This window comes from Podarcis muralis, chromosome 5 (genome assembly GCF_964188315.1).
Source record: "Podarcis muralis chromosome 5, rPodMur119.hap1.1, whole genome shotgun sequence".
NCBI lineage: Eukaryota > Metazoa > Chordata > Lepidosauria > Squamata > Lacertidae > Podarcis > Podarcis muralis.
In genome coordinates this window covers 71,765,895-71,783,775 of record NC_135659.1, presented here as the reverse complement: position 1 = coordinate 71,783,775, position 17,881 = coordinate 71,765,895, and the positions used below count along the sequence as shown (strand labels likewise).

Sequence of the window (17,881 nt, the reverse complement as noted above, 5' to 3'; positions counted from 1 at the left end):
GATGCAGGGTGAGATAGTCCAGCACACATACTAGCACAGCTTAAGCCTACCCAGACACAAGTGAAAGTGAACCTCTCTGTATTATCCATAGCTGTGTTCAGACTCCACTACCCATTCAACCAATCAGGTAATATTGCAATCATCAACCTTATAACAAATCCCTCCTCCACAATCTGTCTTCATGCTCATCAAGTTCTTCACTTATGTTAACAGCCATTGTCTATCCCCAACTGGGAGTTCCCCCTGGTTTATCTCCTCTCCTGTACAGTGGTACCTCGCAAGACGAATGCCTCGCAAGACAAAAAACTCGCTAGACGAAAGGGTTTTTTGTTTTTTGAGCTGCTTCACAAGACGATTTTCCCTATGGGCTTGCTTCGCAAGACAGAAACGTCTTGCAAGTTTGTTTCCTTTTTCTTAACACCGTTAATACAGTTGCAATGATTTTTGAAGCTTTTCCAAAACTTTCCCAACACCGTGCTTCGCAAGACGAAAAAAATCGCAAGACGACAAAACTCACGGAACGAATTAATTTCATCTTGCGAGGCACCACTGTACCAAAATTACCAAGGCTCAGCCCCTTAGTTCCTAAAACAGAGATAGGTAATAGAGTGTCCTCCAGATGTTGTGGGCTAAAACTCCCATCAGCCCCAGCCAGCCTGGTCACAGATGATGGGAGTTGTAGTCTACAAGACCTGGAGATCACTCACCTTCTCTAACCCTCAGGTGTCCTGCCTCTCTTGTCCTGCTACTTCAGCAGCACCTTACCACTGGCCAGGCCATGCCCTCCTCACATCATCTACTTCAGCTGCTGATTCCTAAGTGCTGTGGCAGCATCAAGAATGCCACCTACAAAAAGGGATGCTGTAGGCAACCAGCTGTTAACACAGAGGCATTGCCAGCTCTAGCCAGTCATTACACAGAGAGCATGGAGATGCTCTGGTGAATATGTGATAGTGAAGCTGCCAGCTCTGTAGGTAATTTCGTGTAATGAGTCAAAACCTCTGTTAACTACAAGAGCTGAAGCAAACGTTTTATTGAGTGTACAGTTGTCATAATTTGGACATTTTAAAATGTACATTTCACAATTTAGATTGATATCCAAAAGCCAACATCTGACTTTCAGAGAATCAGCATTTGAAATTGGGCTGCTTTTTGTTGTTGTTTTTTGTCTGTTCAAAGGGTGTTTCTGGCTTAATATATACTAAACAAGCATTATTGTAACAGGAACAGTGCAAGAGTCTCTCTCAAGGGCTTCCAATCTCTTACATCCGTGATGGCTTTCTTGGCCTTCTCTTCCGCATTCCGGCATTCCTGCACTGCCTCCTCCACCTCAGTGCTCAACTGGGAGATGTCTGCCTCCATCTTCTTCTTTTGGTTAATCAGACCTGTGTTCTGGGAGAGAAAGGGACCGTGGAAATGAACTCGCCATGACATTAGGAACAAAGGGTGCTAACAAATACTCCATTTAACCACAGGTTGTCTGGTCTGACTGAGAAGCAGCTCTTCACACTCGCAAGCAGAGAGTCTTTCCTGACCCCTGCTCCTTTTGACCCTTTTAACTGGAGATATCAGGGACTGAACCTGGGAGAGTCTGCATGCAAATTGGTTCACTTTAAGTTCCATGTTGGAAAAACAGGTGGATATAAATGGAGTAAATACAAAACACAAAGAAATAGATCTCTTCCTGGGCTTAAAAAAACCACACCTAAATCAAGTTTATCTTCCCCAATTCCTTGAGATAACACCCACTTTCTATGTAAACAAGAAAATACAGGGTCTTCTAGCCATATCCTCTTCTTTCTACATGGGGCTATTCATAGGACACAATTTCCCATGAGCCCAAGCGAGAAATTATCCCCAGAAGGAGAGGCAAATCAAGAACCCTGCATATTTTTTCAGGGCTGATTTGAAACAGTTCACTTCAACCATCGATTCAGCACTGAGTCCAGCAGTTGGTATCTCACATGGGAACTCAGCCTCTGCCTCACCTGCGAGTGCAGCAGATTGACTCTTTCCGTGGCCTCCAGCAGCTCCTGCTCAGCCAGCTTCCTTCCACGCTCAGCTTGCTCCAGGGCTGCACGCAGCTCCTCCACCTCAGCCAGCATCAGGTTGTTGCGCCTCTCCAGGGCAGCAGCCTGCTCCTTCAGGTCATCGTTATGGCGCAAGGTGTCATCCAGTTCTATCTGCAAGTCCTGTCAGGCACAACAAGAAAAAAAGGGGTCTGATTAATATGAGAGAGAAGCAAGAGCTGGAAGTCTCCTGAGGTCTCCAGAGAACCTTTAAGGGTCTTCAGATACCAGGCCCAAACTCTCTCCTGTCAAATATTGGGTGTGGCCTGTCTATTAGGAAAGAAGATTGGGGAACCTGTAGCCCAACAACCACATGAGGCCTTTGGCCTAATTTCATGCAGGTGGCAAGATGTGGGGGAAAGGGTGTAGCAGAGAGAGAGAGAGATTGCGCACTGTGGCCCTATTTACCTCTGGATTTGGCCCACCTACCAGCAGCAGCTTGCCCCTGCAGGGCCAATCCAATACATTTCCTGCCTAAGGCAAAGGGCAAGATGGCACCCCCCCCCCCCCAGTTCCACACACAGAAGTCAACTAGACTCACAGTCTAATCTTACTCTAATATTGGTAATGGAGTAGCATCTTCCATGGCACTTGAGGATAACACGCTAGTTAAGAGGACACAGGACAGGCAGCATGGCAGACACGGCTCTGTCCTTCAAGGAAATGCTGTCCATCGACAACCGCCACCTGAGGGGCCTAACGGTAGAGCTGGGCCTGGGGGAATGTGATATCGGGGGGGGAAGGTGGTATCTGTGGAGCAGCTATGGAGAGAGGCAGAAATACAGGAGATCGCACAAAGGTCACTGAAGACATGTTCCCAACATGGCTGACCTTCATTTGGGCTTGGAGCTGCCGCACCAGTTTCTGAGACTCGGCGGCCTGGCGGTTTGCGTGGCTCAGCTGTATCTCCATCTCATTCAGGTCTCCCTCCATCTTCTTGCGCAGCCTGATGGCCTCATTTCTGGCTTTGGCTTCTGCATCCAGTGAAGCCTGCATGGAGTCCATCGCTCTCTGGTGGTTGCGCCTGGGAAAGTGAAGAAAGATGCTTAAGAAAAGAGGCACTTTATACCCACAAATGCAGTACCGGTGAACCTTCGTCACAACTTTTGTTTTCTCAACGATGGCTCTCTCTGTAGATTTGCTCTGTGTTGGTTATGAAGGCCTCAGAAGGCCCAAACCTATAAAAATCTAACTAGCTTCATAGAACAACCTGCCACAGTATGTTCTGCTCCTACCTGAGGTTCTCAAATTCTTCATCCTTCTCTGCCAGTTTCCTATCAACATCAGCCTTGATCTGAGACAACTCCAGCTGGATGCGCAGAGTCTTGCTCTCCTCGTGCTCCAGGGCTCCCTAGGAGCAGAAGGAAAGAGAAGTACTTCATGGAAAGACTCACCAGAGTCCCCTCAGTCTGCTTCAGCTTATTTTTGAAAAGGCATCAGGGGTGCTGAATAGCTTGAAGCTCATTAGGATATCTAATATTTGTGAGAGACTAGGGCAGCCTTTGCCAACCCTCTCTCCCTCATTAACAACTGTTATAATGAACTTAAAACACTCCTGTTTACCCAGGTGTTTGGTTGCTGTAAGATAACATTAGTTGTTTCTAGGAACCTTGAACCTTATTAGCTGTGGGGCTATGATATTGTTCTTAAATGTTGTGTTTTTAATTTAATAGTGTTAGAATTTTAATATTTTGGTGTTTGCCACCTTGGGCTTCTCTAGGAGGAAGGCTGAGGTAGAGATTTAATAATAAATAAAATAAAATAAACCTGGCACCATGTTGGCAAAGGCCAGAAGTGTACTTTTCTGACCACTAGATGCCACCATGGAGCCAGGTAAATGGTCAGCTTCTATGCCTCTAGTTGTTCCACCTGCTAGGATTCAACACCAAGACAAGGCCAGAAAAAAAATCAACAGCAGCAAGTGATGGATGAGAGGCAAATGTCGGAAAGAGGAAGACGACTTGTCAAAGGCCTGCATGTTAAAAAGATACTGTTTCTAAATGCCACAATTCTAACATCTATGTGGCTCTACCTAACAGGATCCTTCATGAACACTGTAGGACTTGGGCAATACTTTCTACATTTGTATTTTCCCATAGGAACATGTACAGACACACTGACATATTTCTCAAATTAAGCAAGGCACTCCTTTCACTGCCCCAAATCTTTGTGGCCCAGTGTCCCTTGGTCCCCAGATGATGGATTACAACTCCCACGTGGCAAAGCTTTCTGGTCAAAATCCAAAATGAGGAGCAGCACAATGAGCTACAGCAGGGATGGGGAATCTGTGGCCCTCCAGATGTTGGTGGATTCCAGTCCCCATCAGCAGCTGCTAGCACAGCCCACACTCAGGAATGATGGCAGCAGGAGCCCAGCAACTTCTGGGACTCAAGGTTGAAGGGCATTGCTGTAGCCCCCAGTTCAGTTGGGATATGGCTTGGATTTCACATAATGCGGCCTGACATTGTGCACGGCCACAACGTGAAGCTCTCCCTCTGCTCACAAGCTGGGGGCTCACCTCAGCCTCCTCCAGGGCAGCCTGGATTTCATTTTTCTCACTCTCCAGACCTTTCTTCAGCTTCTCCAGCTCATGGATGGTTTTGCCACTCATGCCAATCTGATCAGTCAAGTCAGTGATCTCCTCTGGTAAGGAAGACAGGAATTATAGGCCCGCATGTAGCTGTAGTTGTTTTTAACAACAACAACAACAACAACAACAACAACAACAACAACAACACCTAGCTGGTATTCAGATACTCCACTCATTCAAAATTCCTGGGTGGAATTCAATGCCTGTTCTTCTCAGAGTAGACCCACTGGAGTGAATTGACAGGACTAAGGTTCATTCATTTCAATAAGTCCACTCTAAGTAGGATTTGGTTGAATTCCGCCCTCTATCTCCAAGTGACTGGGGGAAAGGGCGACCAAAATCAAACCCAGAATGGAAGACAAGACAGGACAAAATGCCTAACCCAAAGCTCTGGACCTTTGCTGAGCTTGCCGCATGGGTATGGCTTATGCCATCCTTCACCAATCTGGTGCTCTCCAGATGTTTTGGTCTAAAATGCCCATCAGCCCCAGCTAACATCTGGAGAACACAAGACTGGCGAAGGCTGGCTTACGTACTTGGGCCACACACAAATATAAGAGGCTATCAACCCACCAGCACCACCCTTCGTCCAAGGTGCCCCAAACCAGCCTTGCAAATTGGTCCACAGATGAGCCCACACATTCATTAGGCTACTGGTCTTAAGTGGAAGGATAGAGACCCACAAGGGCATGCTTTGACCTTATGTGGGTCACATCAACAGAATCATTATTTTCTTTCTGTTAATGAGGAGAAGGGCAAAATCATTCCCTGAACACTGGTGATCCTGCTCAGATTCTCTACCCTGCTTCCACTCCCAGGCCATTACTCCTACACTTTCAAGCATTCTCTTCCCATCGTAAGGGCTAGATAGAAGCTGCCTTTTTCTAGATAGAAGAAAAAGAATAAATGACACCTGTGCCTGCCCAGTAACAGCTCCTTGGATTGCAAAGTACCCTCTTGGATTACCCACAGCCCTGACGATACCTTGCAGGTTCTTGTTTTCACGTTTGAGAGTCTCTAGATTGTCCAAGGACTCCTCATAGGCGTTCTTGAGCTTGAAGAGCTCTGTGCTGAGGCTGCGGGACTCCTTCTGGGAGGACTCCAGCTCCGACTGCGTCTCCTCATACTTCTGCTTCCACTCCGCAATGATCCTGTCGAAATTGCGCTGCTTCTTGTCCAAAGCGGCAGCGGCTGAGTTTGCTCTCTCCAGGTCGATCGAAAGGTCCTCGATCTCTGTCTGCAGACGGTGCTTGGTCTTCTCCAGAGAGGAGCACTTGGCATGGGCTGCTTCCACAGCTTCCTCTGCCTCCTGCAGCCGGATGGCCAGCTTCTTCCTGCAAATTATCATGGTTAGCTAGGGAAATAGCTGCTCCCACACAGGCCGGAGCTCTAGAAGCAGCACAGATCTCATCCACCTGGTGCAATGCTTTCCATCTTTCTGTTGAGAAGGATCTTCAAGGGAGACAGAAGCAACAAACTGGGAAGTGAAACTTGAGGAGGCAGCTGGAGCTCATTATGGCATGCTTCCTCCCTCTTCCTGAAATATATCCCTAACATGGACTTTTCCTGCCTTCTGCTATTGGGTGGCCATTTACACACCATCAAATTTGCATAATTTATATGTATAGATGCAAATTTAGAAAGAATTACTGCAATTTATGTAGAATAAATTGCCTTTCACTATAAAGGGAAAGACTGATCAGGTGACCTGCTGTCTTCTTTCTTGGTGCCAACTGGCAATGGGCAACTTCAAGGTGGTACTTCTCCCTTCTTATGCTTTTTAAAAATCTGGACCAGCCAGTCTTTCAGATAGAGAACACCTCCAAACAGAGAACTGTGCTCTGTGAAGTTGGACACATGGCCATCCTACCTGTTGCACTTAATTGCAAAGGTGCCTTTGGGCAACACTGTAATGCCAAAGCTGCTTCATTTCTGCACAGAATTGGGAGAGCACAAAATTTATTTTGCATGAATGGCCACCTCTAGGACTTACTTGGCTTCCTCTAACTCTTCTGTCCTCTGGATGGCGTCTGTCTCGTATTTGGTCCTCCACTGGGCCACTTCTGCATTGGCCTTTGACAGGGACCTCTGGAGCTCTCCCTTGGCCTCCACTTCCTCCTCATACTGCTCCCGCAGAAGGTCACAGTCGTGGCGGGAAGCTTGCAAAGCGTGAGCCAGAGCGTTCTTGGACTGGAAGGTTGGAATTGCACGCATTAAAATGGAAACAAGGCCTCTCTCCCTTGCGTGTGTCCATTTATCAAGGAGTAGATAGTTCTAACTCCCCAGTGTGTCAAATGAAGGCTGGGGTTCAATACATTCTGACAGATTATTCATCAGTAAGTTAGGAGCAACTGTTTGTGAAGATGGTTGCCTTCTATGCAAAAAATATACACAGTATGCAGGATTGGAGGAGCTGGGCTCTTTATGGACACTCATCAAGGGGCCTGTGACAATCATTGGAGCAGATACTCTTGAGAGCTCAAGATGGATGAGTCAACAAGGAAAACAGTCCACTGACTGGCCATGCCAATCGCCCAACATAATCACCATACCTGCCCTGTCCTGGCTGAACCAGAAGCCATGGCTTTTCTTATTTACAGTCTTTATGGAACGTAGAAGAATCAAGGCTACTGTTGTCTCCCTTTCGAAAAACATCTTTCCCATCAGTTAACATACTGAAAATATTGCTGCAGCTATGGGAGTATAATTTACTGTCTTATTCACTCTCTCCATGGAAACGCAATATTATCTACATTAAAGGGTTCCCTTTATAGCATTATAGCCAAAAAGATGGGGATAGATCTCAAACATGCCCATGAAAGTCCTGTTCCTGAATCCTAAAAATATGCAAACTGTGGTTATTCAGTGGTATAGAAAAGCACTCTGCACATAACTCAGAGGCACTTCTCCTTACTATTATTTGATATATTCCAGGATATCTTCTGGGTATTGAAAAACAGTTTCAGGGCCCAAGTGAGCCTCCCCGCAGTACAAATTAAGTCCCGGTTCCCTGTTACCAGCTCTTGACTGCAGGTGTAACCCCAGATGTATAAATGGTCACCTTAGTCTCTTCTTCTAGCTGTCTCTTGAGTTCATCAATGGTTTGCGTAAAGGAAGTCTTGCCACGACTCAGCTGGTTTATAAAGGACTCCTTCTCTTCAAGAAGCCGGCTAAGTTCTCCTAATTTTGTAAAAAGCCAGATATCCCATTGACATTTCATTAGAGAACTCATCGTTTTCCATTCCTTTGAAATCCAGTTTTCAGGACTGATCCAACACTGAACACAACTCATTTGAAGGTTATCAGCATGGGCAGGATGCAGACATTGGGTGGTATCCAGTTTGTCAGATGGAACAATCCCCTTCCCCTCCTTCGCATGCTGTTCTAGCAGTTTTCCTGACTCTCTTGGGCTGTTTTTTGGGGGGTGGGGGGGAAGGGGAAGGAAAGCCCCAGTGCACAAGTGAAAGTCCTTGTGCAGGCTTCCACTGATGGGACTCATTAGCTCATCAGATTTTATGAATCCACCCCAATCCCCATAGGATAGATGTTATGGGATCTCAGTCTAATGTTCATCTCAAAAGACTGTAGCCACATCAATCAAAATGGATTCAGTGCTTTCTCTTTGTGGCTCTAAAATCTAACTTGTTCGAAAGCCGAACCCAATGAATGTAATTAGCTCTGTATTTTCTGAAGCATACATAGCGTAATTGCTATCAATTGGCATGAGCTTCATAAAGCTCCAAAATGGTTGATAATTCTAATCTCAATTATTTGTCATTACAGGAGTGGCATCCTTGGGCAATTGCCAGGGCCGCAGGGCCATCTAATTATCTGCCATGTTCTCCTTCAATTAGTTTCTGGCTCAGCACTACAAGCAGGGCCAGGCAACTGCATCTAGCCAATGCTGTAATGTCCCACAATGCCCCTGACGTAGCATCAGTCACTAGATAAATCCACCAAGCCACTGACAGTGGAGAGTGGCCCATGAGAGGGCATTTTGCCCAGGGCCTCCCTCAAGCCTGGAGCAACACTCTGAAGTATGTAGACAGACAGCGACTTTTCCAGGGACATTCAATTAGCCTCCTCATGGCCAAGCGAGAATCAAAACTTTCATGCCTCACGTTCAAACTCAACATGCCAAGATCCCCAAGGCCAATTGTCCAGCATGGATATTCTGCAGCTCTTCTTAGGCAATTTATCTGACATAAGAATATCTTGCATCATCAAGGCTGCTTATCCAGACTGCTCTCTTCCTGGGGAAATCCAACATGCAAGCAATCAAGCCAGGTATCTAACAGAGGGAGCGACTTTGAAAGCAAAACATACCATTTTCAGTCTGCAGTCTCCCACGCTGGGTGCTGACTTCGGCTAGCTGACGCTGGAGTTCATCCAACTTTGATTTGGTTTCGCTCAGCTGATCCTCATATGTTCGGCAGAGCTTTTCAGCATTTGCCTGCAACAGGGAAGAAAACTTTGTCTAGATGTCTGAATTGTCAATGCATTAAACAACTGGCTCGAGGCAGAGCCTAGGGCTGGATCATGGCCAGTGAAGAGCTCCGGTGCCCTCATGGTCTGTTCCCTGCGCCAGACTTGTAGATCACTGTCCCCATCATGCACAGTATACACGGTGCTTCCTAAAAAAAAGGCAGCTACCTTCTTAACCCTGACCAGTCAGAAGAAGAAGAGTTTGGATTTGATATCCCGCCTTTCACTCCCTTTAAGGAGTCTCAAAGCGGCTAACATTCTCCTTTCCCTTCCTCCCCCACAACAAACACTCTGTGAGGTGAGTGGGGCTGAGAGACTTCAAAGAAGTGTGACTAGCCCAAGGTCACCCAGCAGCTGCATGTGGAGGAGCGGGGACGCGAACCTGGTTCCCCAGATTACAAGACTACACTGGCTCTCAATGATGTGAACTTGCACGGCAGTGCTGGTCCTTGTCAACTGAGCAAACCAGCAGGGAACCTGTCAAGTTGAGGAACGCTTCAGATCCAGAGAAAGGGAACTGAAATGCTGAAAAAGTGTACCTGATCCACTCCATCTGAACAACCGAACACTGTAATGGACTTCTAAGCTAAAGTCCACCTTAGCTGATTCATTGGGCTTATGGTGATTTTTTGAAGTCAGGAGGAAAATGAAAAATCAAGCTTCTTGAGATGCTGACTTCTGCCTCAGGACCAAATTACTGCTGTATGTGATACCTTCCTCCCTCAAGCCACCTTCTGGCTTAGAGTTGCAGCACTAAACTAGCCCATTCACATTCATGCACAAAAAGCTCTACCTCTGCTCACAACATCTCCTCCTCCTTTCAACACATTAGTGCACAAGGAAGCATCAGCAAATGGCATTCACCTTGTTCTTGGTGAGGTAGTCAATGTTGGATGACAGATCATCCACCTCCATCTTCAACTCGCTCTTCTCCTTCTCCAGCTTTTGCTTCACGCGCTGCAGGTTGTCGATCTGCTCCCCCAGTTCCGCCACAGAATCTGCGTGCTTTTTGCGCAGGGCGGCAGCGGTTGACTCGTGCTGCAACGTGGCCTCCTCCAGGTCCCTGCGCAGCTTCAAGAACTCCGCTTCGCGCTTCTTGTTCAGCTCTATCTGGCAAGCCGTGGCGCCACCCGCCTCCTCTAGCCGCTCGCTCAGCTCCTCCAGTTCATGCGCCACCTCTGCCCGCTGCTTCTCCACCTTGGCCCTAGCAGCTCGCTCGGCCTCAAGCTCCTCTTCTAGCTCCTCAATGCGGGCCTGCAAGTAGACAAAAGATGGCAGAAACCACCAGGTAACTCTGCCCAGAATGAAAGGTGGAGGAGAACCCAATGACTCTGATCAGGATTGAGGGGCTCATAACGCTTCTATCTGGGCTTCCAGGTAGAACACGTGGATCATTGTGGTACCAAGTAGCCAAGAGCATCTACATTGCAGTGGATTACAGGAAATTCTTCAAAGGCCGGACCAAATGTTTGCCCCTTTTGACTTTTGGCACAAATGGTGGGCTTGCTCCCCACTTACCCCCCAAAATGTTCAAACCCAGCCCTCCTGCTGTAAAAATATATATATTTCCCTTCCTTTTTTGTGCCTGTTAACATCCAACACTTCCTCTTAGGTTTACCTGGAGCTCTTTAATTTTCTTCTGCAGCTGAATTGCAAGGACTTGCTCATCTTCAATTCTTGAATTTAACTGGTTCATTTCAAAGTCTTTCCTATGAAAGAAAATAAGAACAAGCTGTGTTTATATCAGGTCTGAGATAGATGCAATTGTCACTGCTAGGAGACTGAGGGAGGGTTGTTTCTACTCTGGTGGTTTGAAAATGTAAATGGTTTTTTAAAAATCATGTTGTTTGCATTGTGGGAAAAGACCACCTTGCTAAAAATATCATATAAAGGGGTGTTCACATATCACACACAAGGAGTACACAATTTGTGTACCTGTGTAACAAGAGTTGAGCTGCACACTTGCACAGTTATTCACAAGTTCAACAAGTGTTCAGTCTGTGTACAGAATTAGTTCAGCCGCACAAATCAACAACCGTATACTCTTTGACACAAACACTTGTTCATGTGCAGAGACAGCTTGTACTTGTGGTTCAGTGCAACACATGAATAAGCCTATAAAGCAGCTTAATTCTTTGAACCATGTAGCAATTCACTTGAGTTGAGAGCAGGGGCACAGATGAAGGCAGATTCACCAGCTGCCCCTGCTTTTCTTCATTGAGGGCAGTGATCTGAAGCCATAATGAGCATCTTAGTGGGTTGCACTGTGCAGCTCATGCCCTTTCTCTGTTTCTCACTCCAGTAACTGAAGCTTCCAGGAGGACATGGGAAAAAGCAGGAGGGATAAATCCTAAGTACGTGTGCTTAAGTCCCACGGACACAAATCAGACACAAAGCCCACCATTTCTATTTCCACTTGCATCTTCAACAATCCTTCATACAGCAGAGACTCGTACTCAAATTTGCCTTTCGATACTGCGTGAAAATAGAGAACCCTTTTCAACCTGTAATTATTGTTCCAAAATTCCAGTGCAGAAACAATTCCGCATCTGTTGTGAGCTATTATCTCACATCTGTTGTTAGGCTGATAACAAGCAGCCTGCTTAACCCGGTTTGGTTTGACTGGGTGGTATTTCCATCAATTGCATGCTCACTTCTTGAGTTTCTCTTCCAGCTGCTGCTTATCATTCTCCAGATCCATCACAGATTCCTGAGTGAGCTTCAAATCGCCTTCCAGCTTGCGTTTTGCTCTTTCCAGGTCCATCCGTATCTTCTTCTCTTGTTCTAAAGCACTTTCCAGCTGGAGAGCACAAAGAATAGTGAAGGGAAATGAGAAAGTCACAGAACATGATTTGCTCACCCGATTTACCCTTTCTCCCAAAATGGCGCCTCCGTGCAATGATGCCAGAGATAGAGAACCCATGTCCCTCCAAATGTTGTTGGACTCCAACTCCCAACAGCCCCAGCCAGCACTGCCAATGGGCAGGGATGGTGGCAGTTGTAGTCCAACACCCTCTGGTGGGCCATAGGTTCCCCAACATTGGATAAGAAGCTGAGCCAGCTGGAAACATTACAGAAGCACCTACCCCAAAAAGCACATTGTTATGGAGCTAGACATTTTGCTGTCTGATGCCAATGGCAAGATGGTACCCCCCACCCACCCCTTCTACACACAGAAGGTGACTAGACCAGCAGTTGAATCTCACTTCAACACAGGCAATGTTAGTGGCACAGTGTCCTCCAAGGCACCTGAGGGCAGCAGGCTAGTTTAAGGGGGTTAGATCTGTCCTCTAATAGTGGGGGAAGCTGTCTCTCACCACAATCATCTGTTGACACACTCTGCCTAATGGTAGGGCCAGTTCTGGACTGGAATATTTGAAAGGCAGATATTCCTGGGCAGGCATTTCAAAGAACTGGACAAGTAGACATTGTTAAGGTTTCTGAGACTGATACTTTTCCAGCAAAGCATTTATGGTTGCACACTCTAGTGAGCCTTTAGCCAGATCGCTGGACAAAATGGGTTTCACAGATCCTCTATCATCCCGGAAGCCTTAGTTTTTACACCACCACAGACATTTTTCATGTGCCTTGACTCACGTCATCCACTTGTTGCTCCAGCTTGACTTTAGCCTTGGTCAGAGTGTTGACTTTGTCCTCCTCGGCCTGAAGGTCATCCAGAGCTTGCTGGTGGGCCTCCTGCAATGCCTTTTTCTCCTTGGTCAGCTTAGCAATGACCTCATCCAAAGCAGCCATTTCTTCAATCAGGTTTTTCACCTACGATGGTGTGACAAAAGCTTAGAGGGTTATACGAATAATATGGAAGAGTGAAAGGATGCACAAATGTAAAATTTGGCAGGCCTTTGGTGAAGCATAACAACATTCATCACAGAAGATGGTAATTTTTAAATACCCATCAATTACAAAAGAAAAGTGGTGTAAATTCATGCTTTCACCCCACCCTTTATGCCACTGCCCCAATAAATCAAATGTGCTATTTCTGCTAAAAGAGAAGACAACTTTCTTTTTCTTTTTGTGCTGTTTTGAAATCACACAACACAAATCCTCTGTTAAACTAGTGGCACTTTCAGATATCCCAAAACCAGCAGTAGTTTGGGCTGATTTTGTACTCTACCTGTTTTTCTTTATTCTTTTCGTGCTTCCATTCCCTCTTTTTTTATTTGTATCCTAATGGTGCTCACCTTGTTTTCTGTGGCATGCTTCTCCTTCTCCACCTTGGCCAGGGTGATCTCCAAGTCATCAATGTCTTTCTTCAGTTCAGCACATTCATCCTCCAGCTTTCGCTTCTTAGAGGTCAGGTCTGAGTTCATCTCCTCCTCATCCTCCAGGCGTTCCATCAGTTCCTTCACCTTGGCTTCCAGCTGAATCTTGGTCTTGATCAAGAGGTCGCAGCGCTCTTCTGCATCAGCCAAGTTGTCCTGCTCCTGTTGAAGAATATCCAAGAGGAGGGAGCACTTTACCACACTGGGAGATGCTGCTGCTCCACTCTCAAGTGTGCAGATATATGAAATGTGCATGGTGGTTATGGTGCTGTTTTGTCAACTGTCTACAATAAGAGTCTCACTTTGACTGCCTTCAATTCTCCAGCTGAGAGAAACACTGAACCCATCAATTTGTTGAAGTTTGTCAGATCCACAGTTCTATCACATGTATAGAACCATGCAACGGGGCACAGAATCAAACATCTCAAGTATCTTATTTTTCATTTTAAAAGCTCCTGACACACCACAACTTTCTAGTTCTCATGGTTGCATGCTCAAAAGGGAAAACTCGATGAAGGCTCAGAAACTAGAAGGCATCTGCAAAAGAATTCCAAGACTGGTTAGGCAAAGTTGACTATCTAAGCCAGGCAAAGGCACTTGTGGCCACCAATGGAAAATGCAAGGCGTACCCCAAATGGCATACCTGATTCTTCAAGGGGACTATTCCCCCATCCAAACCAGGCTAAACTCTTACAGTATGCCATTGCCATGTTTCCATCAGCAAGACTTCAGTGCCTTGTCTCTGTGCATATTGTCTCTGTAGACTTCAGTATTCATCTTTTACCTTCTTAGTATATAATAGTCAGGGAGCCACATGGAGGAAGGCCGAGGGCCACATGTGACCTGCAGGTTGCACACTTGTGACTTACAGAAATGTTTGAAAGGAAAATGTCAAGGCCAGATTCACCGTCAGCTTCCTAAACTACATACAACACAATGCCTACCCTTCATTTGGAAAGCTCAGCTGGACAGATTACTCACTGCTTGAAGCTGCAGTGACAGATCATTCTTCTCCTGGATGATGCTGACTTGCTTCTCTTCCAGCTCCTTCCGTTTAGCCTCCGACTTCTCCAGAGCTTCCTTCAGCTTCTGGAACTCCTCTTTGAGGGTGGCCATTTCCTTCTCAGTCTGTGCTGACTTGAGGAGAGGTTTGATCTTGAAGAAAAGCTTCATCCAGGACCAATTCTTGACTGCATTAAAAGCACGGATGTTCCACTGAATGGTGTAGAGTGCGTCCCTGTGGGGAATAAGTAAGGCATGTTGCGATGTCATTTGGTGGACACTCTTACTGCCTGATCACTGCCCATTATAGAGGCGGCAGATTCTTGCTCCCTCCTCAAACTATGAGCAATAAGCTACAGATTCCTGGAGGAAGAGATGCACAGAGGAACTCAGTATACACTATATCAGCTTGTGTGCAGGTCTTTGCTGAAAATCAGATCTTTTCTGAAACTTAAAAATCACTGTATTAACATAGTGAGGAGTAGGGGGGAAGAGACGGAGTGGGGGCGAAAATCAGAAACAAATGTACGAAGGGTCTATTAGCCATGGCCAAGCAAACAAATGCTGATATTTTAAAGAAAATAGAGAAGAACTTGTTCAAGGAAATACTTCATATACCTAAATGTTAATATCTTTGCACTGTAATATTTTATAATGTAACCCTCCCATCTGTTTTGAACACAAGATAGGCACAAAGTGGTTGTCTCTGTGAGTGAATGTAGCAGTGGCTGATATAGGTGCTGCATTGATGGAGCATTGATGGGGCGTGCCAGCACCATTCTGAAATCCTGTCTCTTTTTCTGCTCTTTGAGGGCATGGCAGCCATTTTGTGTTATGCCATACCCCCATAGCAGCCATTTAGTGGCTGCCATCCACAGTGCTTTCTCAAAATAATTCCAAACATGCCCACTGGCCCAAGGTGGTTTGCCCATCTGGTCACTGAAAGTGAAAAGTTTGAGAATATTCTAGCGGACAACATGCAAGGAGTTCCTGTGGCCAAGCTTGCGTGTTGCTATACCTTCTGCCAATGATCCACCCATACTCAATGCGCATCAGCCGTCCACGCATCCTGGCCTGCAGGAGGGTGATAATCTTGGCCAGACGTTGATCTCGCATCTCCTCCAGGAGACCCAGCAAGCCTGCTTTGAAAAACACCTGCAAACAAGGAAACAGGGAAAGTTGGAACAGAGGAGACACCAGCGTCACATCCTCTGAAGGACATTCATAAAATCATAAAAGCTTCTATAGGTTGATGCTACAGAAATTAAGCATTGAACGAACAGAAAAGTATGCTAGTAAATCAGATGTCCTTAGCAAAATAATATGGTAGACACTGAACAAGAAATTTGAAACAGGGAGAATAAAATGTAGTGGATTTACTACCAGCAAGGGAAGTGGATGTAAAATTACACATGCACATTCTGACCATTCTCAAGGCTTTAGTTTTATGGCACAGCAAATCACTTAATCCGCCCATTCAATTTGCACACTATGTACCTTTGTGTGTCCAAATTTATATTGGGTGTGGTCAAGGTCCAAGGAAAGAAGCAGCTTCTCTGTGGCCTTCCTGCTATCCACAAATTTGTCATCAGGAATGGCAGCAGGATTCAAGATGCGGTAGCTGCAAAGAGATGACGTCAGCGCCCTCAGGAAGAGATGAGGAGAATCAAGAACACTTCTTCAACTAAGGCCTACCCACTGAGGTCATTTTGGCAGAGGAAGGTTCTCTGCACATCTTTCCCAGCATGGGACAGATGCAGAGTGTGTTCCTGAAACCAAGTTTTGTATTTATTGTTCTATTTTATTTTATTACTCCCTCTGGAGCAGGTGTGGGAAACTTTTGGCCTTCCAGATGTTACTGAACTGCAACTCCCAGCCATGGGCCATGCTTGCTGGGGCTGATGGGACTTATAGTTCAGCAATATCTAGAGAGCCAGAGGCCTCCCAGAGATTAGACTAGGACATATGTTTTTATTCCTCACTGTGTGTTCATAACATGTTGTCCAGATCTTGCACAGCTGATAGCATCAGCAAAGTTGAACATAAAACTTAATTACCGCTGCTTAAAGTCAGCATAGAGGATTCTGTTTGGAAAGCCTTTCCGACAGATGCGGATGCCTTCTAGCACACCATTACACCGTAGCTGATGCAGCACCAGGAAGGGGTCCATGACTCCTGCATGGGAAAGAAGGGAAGGACAGATCATAGCACCTCTCCTCAGCGATGAGCACTCATACTTTGAAAATAATAATAATAATTTACATTAGTGGCCAAAATTGTGGGAAAGTGTATTTCCGAGTTTTGATGGCTCATAACACCTGATTGGCTCTCTAAACATTCATGCTCATTGGCTGCATCCAAATGAAGGAAAGCTACTGTATATCCAGAAAAGGGAAGCAAGTTATGCTTCCTTTTTCTGGTTATTTGGCTATAACTTTTGATAGAATACAGATAATTGAACAAACCTTGTTGCATTACATTCTTCATTAAATTATATTTCCATTGGTATATAATTTTATGGTATTACTCCCCAAAAAGTGGTGTTATGAGCCATCAAACCTCAGAAATACACTTTTTCAAAAAGGTTTCCACAATTTTGGCCACCAGCGTAGGCGTGTTTGCATCCACATAAGGCTAGAGAAATGAGGAAGAAAAAAACACACCTGCTACAAAGCTAAACGGTAGTAGTAGCAGAATGCAAAACAAGGAACAAAGCAAAGGGAAAGGGATACCTTTACAGCCCAATTCTAAGAATATTTATTCAGAGCAAAGTCATACTATATGTTGGATCCAGACATGAACTTCCATGAATGGAAGGGCTCTTCCCATTTGCAGGAAGGGCTCCAGTCCACTCAAGGCTCCCTGTGGAGGAAAGGGGGGGAGGCTGATTCTTCCGTCCCCCAGCAGTCCCCAGCACCACCTCCCATGCTGTTTCAGAAGGTCTCCCAATCCTCCACAGCAACTCCTTCAGGGCCACAGGAGGAAGGAGGAATCAGCAAAAATAACCCTCCCCACACAACTCCATTTCCTCCAGTGTGGCATCACAAGAGCACAACTCTACTCTGGACCCAAATGTAGAATTCAAGCCATAGTACTAGTGTTTTTAACCTGTATGAGGCTTGCGGCATTATTTACAGCAGATAAGCTTCACAGAGATGCCAAACAAATAATCATAAGAGTGTTGTCTGCAGACTTCCCCCCAGTCATTCTAATCCCTCACAGACAGAGCGCACTCTTTGCAGTTGTGTACCTGGGGTCTTTGTTTCATTGGGGATGATGCAGCGGACAAAATGAGGCTGGGTAGCACGCAAATTGGTCATCAGCTTGTTCAGGTTTTCCTATAAGGCAGACATACAGGGTTAAGTCACTTCACAGGCTCCCAAGTCCACGTCTAAGCAAAAGTCAAGGAGCTCGTTTTAACCTTTAAAGCCCTCTGCAGCTTAGGGTCCAGATAT

At 45.9% G+C, this 17,881-nt stretch overlaps 1 protein-coding gene across 3 annotated transcripts in view; it reads right to left on the bottom strand.

Moving 5' to 3' along the window:
- Nucleotides 1–17,881, bottom strand: part of MYH7B (myosin heavy chain 7B) — a 50,593-nt gene that overhangs the window by 3,190 nt on the left and 29,522 nt on the right. For all 3 annotated transcript variants that reach the window (XM_028734859.2, XM_028734860.2, XM_077929196.1), the window contains 19 exons: nucleotides 17,677–17,764; nucleotides 16,484–16,601; nucleotides 15,924–16,047; nucleotides 15,445–15,581; nucleotides 14,406–14,661; nucleotides 13,344–13,586; nucleotides 12,742–12,918; nucleotides 11,799–11,944; nucleotides 10,763–10,853; nucleotides 10,009–10,398; nucleotides 8,986–9,112; nucleotides 7,721–7,839; nucleotides 6,653–6,849; nucleotides 5,644–5,993; nucleotides 4,588–4,712; nucleotides 3,305–3,420; nucleotides 2,901–3,093; nucleotides 1,989–2,192; nucleotides 1,267–1,392 (listed from right to left, as the gene is read on the bottom strand). In XM_028734859.2, coding sequence (XP_028590692.2) covers nucleotides 1,267–1,392; nucleotides 1,989–2,192; nucleotides 2,901–3,093; nucleotides 3,305–3,420; nucleotides 4,588–4,712; nucleotides 5,644–5,993; nucleotides 6,653–6,849; nucleotides 7,721–7,839; nucleotides 8,986–9,112; nucleotides 10,009–10,398; nucleotides 10,763–10,853; nucleotides 11,799–11,944; nucleotides 12,742–12,918; nucleotides 13,344–13,586; nucleotides 14,406–14,661; nucleotides 15,445–15,581; nucleotides 15,924–16,047; nucleotides 16,484–16,601; nucleotides 17,677–17,764 — 3,327 coding nt within the window. The remainder of the gene's footprint in view (nucleotides 1–1,266; nucleotides 1,393–1,988; nucleotides 2,193–2,900; nucleotides 3,094–3,304; nucleotides 3,421–4,587; nucleotides 4,713–5,643; nucleotides 5,994–6,652; nucleotides 6,850–7,720; nucleotides 7,840–8,985; nucleotides 9,113–10,008; nucleotides 10,399–10,762; nucleotides 10,854–11,798; nucleotides 11,945–12,741; nucleotides 12,919–13,343; nucleotides 13,587–14,405; nucleotides 14,662–15,444; nucleotides 15,582–15,923; nucleotides 16,048–16,483; nucleotides 16,602–17,676; nucleotides 17,765–17,881) is intronic.